Source organism: Cyprinus carpio, chromosome B11 (genome assembly GCF_018340385.1).
Source record: "Cyprinus carpio isolate SPL01 chromosome B11, ASM1834038v1, whole genome shotgun sequence".
Lineage (NCBI taxonomy): Eukaryota > Metazoa > Chordata > Actinopteri > Cypriniformes > Cyprinidae > Cyprinus > Cyprinus carpio.
Genome location: NC_056607.1, coordinates 9,980,518 through 9,989,107, shown reverse-complemented (window position 1 = coordinate 9,989,107; position 8,590 = coordinate 9,980,518). Strand labels below are relative to the sequence as shown.

Genomic DNA, 8,590 nt, shown 5'->3' with positions numbered 1-8,590 from the left:
AATAAATGCCTTTCATTTCAGTTAAATTTGAGCTTGTATATAGAGCTCTGGACATAATGAGCAGCAAAACAGATAAACTCCATAGATATTTAATCAAAAGCTCCTCTTTTACATCATGTTCTGACATATTAACAAAAAAAAAACAATCCAAAGTCCAAAGCAACCTAAAGTTTTCTGATACCAAATTCAAGTCCTAGATGAAACCACATTACTGGACAACTTCTTGCTCTTGAGCTTGTCTTTTAAGAGGAATGACATATATTCCATTCCTAGCTTCCTTTATTCTCCACCATCGGCCCAATCTGAAAAAGATGAAAAAAGATACACTGAACTTAATGTCAACATGATGAAATGTGTAAATGCTGTGCAAGAACAAATTCACTTCACATTTGTGCCATCTAGTGGCAGTACAGTCTTACTGCATAAAATTAAGCACCTTAAAGAACAAGGCATTAGGATTAACAATTGAATATAAAAAAGTAAAAAATTTAATATTAATATTGACGTTTATTAATAATATTAAGAAATTAAAAATGTATTCAAAGGTGCACTTGGACAAAAAAAAAAAGGATCTACATTTGCGTATCTTTATTTAGTGATTGTTAACTGAACACAGAATCGTTATCAATATACTAGCAAAATAAAACTCCTTAAGAACAAACTCAACATTACGTGGAGAAATTTTTGAATGGCCAGTATATAATTGATAAACACTAATATTTAAAGACCAATGGCTGTTGTAATATATACAAACAAACATTTAAATAATGACCAAAACTTCCAATTTGCTAAAGAATATTTGATGCGCACTTACTACTGATATTACATATTCATTATTCGATTTTGTAAATGACACTATATAAAATGACAATTTCTGTCAGTCATCGCATGCAGTAAATTGCAAAATGACTACTTCCCAAAACTTTAAAATACTTCACCTGTGCTCCTGTCCAACTCCCGCCACAAGAAACTTCCCAGAGTTTGAGAACTTCAGACTGTTGACAAATCCAGTCTAAAAGAAATAAAACGAGCTTATTAGCATTGATTATACTGCAAGTACACTTACTGTAAGAGACGTGCACATCATCACTGTGGACATTGTGCAGTTGTGAAAAAAGTGGTATTATGAACTGATACATTATTCATCCTCTCCAGATGAAGTACGTGGCTTTATCCACACACACAATAGGACATGATTCAATAGCAGATGGGCAATAACCAGTCTAATAGAGCTGTATGGATGTGTACTGCTCACCATAGGGACGCTGAAGAGCGGCTCCAGGCCTCTGAATCCCTGCCCACACTTCCACAGCTGCACCGCTGAATTATGGGAGCCTGGGGAGGGACAACAATGATGTTGATGGTAATCAGGTGTTTGGAGAGCAGTCTCGTATGGAAATGCAGAAGGCGGAGAGCTTTGTGAACGAGGTCAAAGTGAAACGAGGACAGATTATGATGGTAATATTGCACTTGCAGTAAATCGTGTGTGTGTGTGTGTGTGTGGCAAAAAGGCAAATGAGAGTTTGTGGGTGGTTTTAGTTTTAAGTGCAGTGGGTTTGTTGGCCGTGAGTGATACCTGGTGTTGTGTGTGTGTGTGTGTGCACCTGATGCCACGATGTCAGAGTTGTGCAGCGCTGCCACAGAAGACACCCAGTAGGGCTGCTCCAGACCCGTGTTGCCATGGCTACCGTGGGCTTGCTTCACTGTGCTCACTGGCTTCTTCTTATTAACCGTCCAAACAGATATAGAGCTGTGCAAAACCAAAGCATGAGTGAAATGAAATGATTAATCCATTAAAGTAGGGCTTGATGCTTACTTTTTCCCCAAGGAGCACTTGTGAAAATAAAATATATATAAAATTAGGAGCACATTAGGTCTCAAAAAATTTGAATATCATGAAAAAAGTATATTTTTTGTCACTCATTTCAGAAAGTGAAACCCATATATTATATAGATTCATTACACATAGAGTGGAATATTTCAAGCCTTTATTTCTTGAAATTTTGATGATTATGGCTTACAGATAATGAAAACCCAAAATTCAGATATGGACTATAAATGCCATTTATTGCATACACAATATTTTTTATTGCTAAAAGTCATCCAGTAACCGTATGTTTAAGAATAAATATAAAAACGGTTTAAAACAGTTCTCAGATAAATATTTTAGAATAGATTTGATCTCATTTATTTCCACTGGCCAAATAGTATTTCAGTTGTTTTAAACTATTCAAATCAAATTAAATTTATGCAGTTTTGCTGATGAGGTGAACATCTTTTAGCTATTTTTATTGGAAACAGATAGGCCTATATTTATTGCAGTATAAATACAACTGTCTTTGACTCGGCGCATATTTTAAAAAGGAAACATGTAAATCTTCAAGTTGTGTCCTTCAAATACAGTGGTATGTCTCATAATATTTTTGAGATTCCTTCACACGCCATTAACATCTCAGCGCAGCTGTGGTTGTACACTAAGTTATTATCACTGGTCCTATTCAAACCACCAAATCCAGCAGTGTCTGCCATAACATGGAAGTACGTACGCATCATTGATCATTGTTCTCGCTAAAATATTTTCTCATAACATGAGATCTGCAGTTTAATTTAAAGATGAATTATTGCGGACCTATAGCACTCCTCGCTGTCATAAACATAGCATAGCACAGGATAAGTTTAGATATACAAATATATCTAAATTCATATAATTTTGTTATGACTTTATGTAGCCTAATTTCAATGTTTATCTCCATTAATGAGAGTGGAATTTTTAATGCAAGTGTGTATTGACATGAAAACAGAGTTTAAAATTGTTGTTTACTTCATTACTTTTCTCACTCCAGGAAAGAGTTCGTACAAATGGTCTCGAATGTCTGCACAGTGTGTACATATTTACGCCAAGTTTACTTCTTATAAATCCGGATATGTGCATGGAAAATTGAGTATGCATATTTCTATGCCCATTTTGTGCGTACGCAACGTTTATAAATGAGACCCCAGTTGTGTTGCGGTCTATGCAGTGTCAGAATGCTCACAGATTTCATTAAAAATATCTTGATTTGTATTCTGAAGATGAACAAAGATCTTATGAGTTTGGAACGACATGAGGGTGTGTAATTAATGACAGAATTTTCATTTTTGGGTGAACTATCCCTTTAAATGAAAAAAGTCTTACCCATCATCTCCACCTGTGACCATGTGTTCTTCATTAATAAGCTGGATACAATCAATGGAGCCCTTCAGACAGACAGAAGATATGCAGGTGAAGATAATAAGTCTCAACTGTTTAAGCAGGCCAAATTTTGAGGTCATAGTTAAAGAAAGGTCATGAGCACAAACTTAAACTCACTCGTGTCCATGAAAGACAAGCTGTGATTCTTCAGCAATTTTCCACACTCGGACTGTCCTGTCTCGTCCTCCCGCAGTCACGCATCTCTCTCGACTCAAACAGTCCAACCCTGTGATCATGTCCTGATGGCCGAACCTGAGGACAGACACAAATAAACACAAAAATCAAACCTGAGAATAAAGAGCGAGTACAATTCTCCCTTTTATTTAGGAGCTGATGTACCTACAGGGTTTCTACATAAGCGTTCTCGTCCACGCTCCACACTTTTATTGAGCGGTCATGTGACGCGCTGTAGAGGGTGTGAGTTCCTCGTCTAAAGGCCAAACCCTGCAGAGGAGGAAGCATCGAAGCAGAAGCGTTCAAACAAAATCAGTCAAATGTGAGCAAACATTTAGTAAATTATCATCATAAAAAGTCACAATATAATATCTAAATCCATATTAGAGATGTTCTACTCACAGATACAGCATCTCTGTGTCCTTTCAACTTGTACAGATGTTTACATGTCGTCGGATCCCAGATCATGATGAGTTTATTCATGTCTCCACTAGCCTGTAAAACAAAGAAAATAACACCTATTCAATCGCATGCAGCTTTGAGTTTTTAACTAGCTGACGACAAAAACGGTAACACAACATCTTATAATGTTATAGTAAAAACATTATTATCGTGTAATAACTGTTTAATATCTTTTCTATTTGAATTAATGCTGTCAAACGATTAATCGCATCCAAAATAAAGGTTTTTGCTCACATAATATATGTGCGTATTGTGTATATTTATTATGTATATACTACAATACAAACACATGCATGTATACATTTAAGAAAAATATGCAATGTATTAAATATATTTATATATAAATTATATGAATATAAATATATACATGTAAATATTTTCTATATATATACTGTATGTGTGTGTATTTAAATATACATAATAAATATACAAAGCACACAAACATATTATGTAAACAAAAACTTATTTTGGATGCGATTAATCGTTCGACCGCACTAATCTAAATAGATTTTACAATGTAATTTATTCCTCTTATGACAAAGATGAATTTTCAGTCTTCGGTGTCACACAATCCTTCAAAAATAATTCTAATATTCTGATTTTCTGCTCAAGAAACATTTCTTATAACTATCATTTATCAGTTGAAAACTGCTATATATATTTTTTTTTTTCCGGGAGTCTTTGATAAATAACAAAGAACAGCATGTATTTGAAATAGAAATTGTTTGATACATTATAAATGTCTTTACTGTCAATTATCATCAATGTAGTCCTTGCTGAAGTCCTAATTGCTTTATTAATAATTACTTACAATAAACATGCCTTCCACACATGAAAATACTGGGTTTCAAACATTCTTAAACATTTATTGAAATGATCGAACATATTATTTAAATTAATTTCAATAAATTGGACACTTGGGTATGAATATATTAGGACATGGCCACAAAATACAGCCCATTTAAAGGGTTAGTTCAGCCAAAAATGAAAATTATGTCATTAATGACTCACCCTCATGTCGTTCCAAACCCGTGAGACCTCCGTTCATCTTCGGAACACAGTATAAGATATTTTAGATTTAGTCCGAGAGCTTTCAGTCCCTCCATTGAAAATGTATGTACAGTATACTGTCCACGGCCAGAAAGGTAATAAAAACATCTTCAAAATAGTCCATGTGACATCAGAGGGTCCGTTAGAATTTTTTGAAGCATCGAAAATACATTTTGGTCCAAAAATAACAAAAACTACGACTTTATTCATCATTTTCTGCTCTTCCGGATCTGTTGTGAGCGCGTTCACAACACTGCAGTGACGCCGCTGACGTATGACGCTGCTGACGTGTTTTCTTTGTTATTTTGCACACCAGAAAATACGTCAGCAGTCACAGCAGTCGCGCTCACAACAGACCCGGAAGAGAAGAAAATGCGTAATAAAGTCGTAATTTTGGTTATTTTTGGAGCAAAATATATTTTTGATGCTTCAATAAATCCTAACGGACCCTCTGATGTCACATGGACTACTTTGAAGATGTTTTTATTACCTTTCTGGACGTGGACAGTATACCGTACATACATTCTCAATGGAGGAACAGAAAGCTCTCGGACTAAATCTAAAATATCTTATACTGTGTTCTGAAGATGAACGGAGGTCTCACGGGTTTGGAACGACATGAGGGTGAGTCATTAATGATATAATTTCCATTTTTGGCTGAACTAACCCTTTAATTCCAAGGCTCAAATTATGGACCAAGCAAAGCTAATTGGCAGAAAACTGATAAATAATATGACCCAATGAATTGCAGCTCTCACCAGGTATTTCCCATCAGATGATATGGCCATACACAGGACGTGAGTGGTGTGTCCCACATGACGCGCTTCTGTTCCCTTCCGTCCTCCTGCGATCTTCTGCACTTTCTTGCCGCTCTCCACCTCCCCTGCAGATCATAATCATCTTTCATTTAGCAGCACACTGACTCGAGCTCATACTGTACAACACAAGCTGAAATGCCTGAAAACGTATGACATTAAGCAGAACGGAGTTGACCTGTCAGACTCACATTTGATGATGGAGCAGTCTTTGCTTGCCGAGAAGATGTATTTCTCATCTGGGGTGATGACGAGACATGTGACCGGTAGTTTGTGTCCTCTCATCAACCTGATCTCTGCTGGCTCTGGAGCTATGAGCTAGAAGAGACGTCACGGTGATGTCAGGAACAGGAAGTAGCAGTGGTATATGCATAGCAGCTAATAAAAACTTCACTCACTTCTTTGGCTATCAGTCTTTGCAGTTTGCCTTTCTGTTCCAGCTGAGGAAGATGAAGAAAAAAACCAAGTGATTATGAGAAAACTCTTATTCAAATAAGTTTATGAAAAATCCACTCACTGTAGCACTATATAACATCTTCCAAAATAACACTTTTAACCACTGATCTATATATGACTATATATGATTCTAAATTATAGATCAGTGGTTTTAACAACAATCAATAGATTTTAAAAAAGTTAATTAAAAATATTTTATATAATGGTTAGTTTTTATTTTTTAAGTATCCTTTGTTTACAATGAAGCAAATATATACATATACACTTTTAAACCATTATCTTTCCTTCGAAAGTTATTTTAAATCTTTTTGAGTTTGATTTGGTAGAAATATTACAAAACAGCTCCTTTCTGTATTAATATAAAAGCATGAATAATTTAGTGCTGTCAAACGATTAATTGCATACAAAATAAAATGTATTTGTTGGCATGCATATATGTATGTGTAGTGTTTATTTATTATGTATATAATATATAAATACACTCACATGCATGTCTATATTTCAGAAAATGTTTTTTATATATTAAATATATTTATATATAAATTATATGAATATAAATATAAACGTAAATACATGTAAATATTTTCAAAATATATGCTGTATGTGTGTGTATTCATCATATATATATATATATATATATATATATATATATATATATATATATATATATATATATATATATATAATATACACAGAACACACACATATATTATGCAAACAAAAACTTATATTTTGTATGTAAAAACATCCCTAGAATAATTAAACAATTATTGAGCAACCCAACTTTAATTTTGCCATAACTGAAAATATTAATATGAGAGTAGATTATAAACAAAACAAAAAAAAAAAATTAAAATACAAAAAAAACATCCAAATATAACACTTAAAGCACACCAGGAGCCACGAGCTATTAAATTATTTAAATATTAACTTAATGTCTCAGGAGGAATTCAAGGACATGTTTTAACTCAAAGGGGTTCAGCTGAAGAAGAAAAAACAGTTTGGGAATGTTCATAACTTGTTTTATGCTGAACATTTTCTGGAAAAAAGAGTGATGAAAGCCTGATGAGGTGGACCTACCACATCGTCCTGCAGTCTTCCAGCTATGAGGTCCGCTTCAAATGACTCCTGCTCAGCTCTCTTGTCCTCTGCCAAACACAGCACAGAGTACACAGTTGAGAGAACAGGCCGATCGTTCAGTCTCGTCTGGATGCTTGATCTTACAAACCTTCCTCTCTCAGCTGCTCCAGGTAAAGCTTGGCCAGGCGAAGTTTCTTCTCTTGCGGAGTCTCCTCGATCTCGTCGTCTTCGTTTTCCTGCTGTTTTCTGTTTGGATCAGTACTGCAGAAGAAAAACATCAGCGATTTTTTTTTAAGAAAATGAATATAACATCAACGTTCAGTCAGCATTACAAACCAAGTTAACGTTAGAGTAGATCTGTCACCTTTCATTTTCTGAGTCACTCGATATTTCTTCATCCATTCGCTTACTGAACTTTTTTGACCGGCCTTTGCCATCATCTGCATTACTTTGAAATGCAAAAGAATAACAATGATATGTTTTTTTTTTTAATCAAACAACATTATGAAAGCTAAAAAGAGAATTAAAAAATTATACAGTTAGATGTAGACGTACCTTTCTTTTTAAATCTCCTTTATTAGGAGCCGCAGAGATGACATTTTTCTTTATAAAGAAAGACGACATGATGCAGCATAAAACTAACTGTTTTATGAAATAATTCAGGATCGCTTCAGATAATTTAGTGCTGCTTGTCTGCCACTCACATGGTCACAAACACACGCTTCCTGTAACTCTTCTTCTCTGATGGTTTGCGTGTGTGTCTGCGCTCCAGCGCCGCGTAACGGAGAGACGACCGCTGCGACTGAAGTACTGTGATTGTACACGGTGTAGGACTAACACTGATATAATAATAATATTAACAATAATATTGAGATTTTTGTTTGCACAAGGAGTCCGACAAAAGCTAGTGCTCCACACAGAGATCTGATCTCATCATCAGTCTGTCTGGAATGACATGAAGAACAGAACAAACTGATACAGACTCAATCCAGAAGAACTGTGGCAACGTCTCCAGGATGACCCAAAAAACCAAACTCCAAACCAAAATGAAAAATTCTACACAAATCAAATACCACCAAGTTTAAAAAAAACTTTAAAGGGATACTCCACCCCAAAATGAAAATTTTGTCATTAATCACTTACCCCCATGTTGTTCCAAACCTGTAAAAGCTTAGTTCGTCTTCGGAACACAATTTAAGATATTTTGGATATCATAGACTGCCAAGTAAATAACAGTGTTAAGGTCCATAAAAGGTATAAAAATCGTCTTCAGAATACTCCATCTCCCATCAGACGTGGAATCTGTGTATATGAAGTGACG

At 34.9% G+C, this 8,590-nt stretch overlaps 1 protein-coding gene across 1 annotated transcript; it reads right to left on the bottom strand.

The window, feature by feature from the left end:
- Positions 1–73: 73 nt before the first annotated feature.
- LOC109063860 (U3 small nucleolar RNA-interacting protein 2-like) lies at positions 74–8,032 on the bottom strand. Its single transcript, XM_042733856.1, has 15 exons — positions 7,825–8,032; positions 7,634–7,719; positions 7,418–7,530; positions 7,270–7,337; positions 6,132–6,173; positions 5,925–6,051; positions 5,677–5,801; positions 3,809–3,901; positions 3,576–3,676; positions 3,350–3,484; positions 3,176–3,238; positions 1,605–1,750; positions 1,256–1,335; positions 939–1,012; positions 74–302 (listed from the first exon to the last, which is right to left on the bottom strand). The coding sequence occupies exons 1-15, from the start codon at positions 7,891–7,893 to the stop codon at positions 209–211; spliced, it is 1,416 nt and encodes a 471-aa protein (XP_042589790.1). The 5' UTR covers positions 7,894–8,032; the 3' UTR covers positions 74–208.
- Between the last annotated feature and the right edge of the window lie 558 nt (positions 8,033–8,590).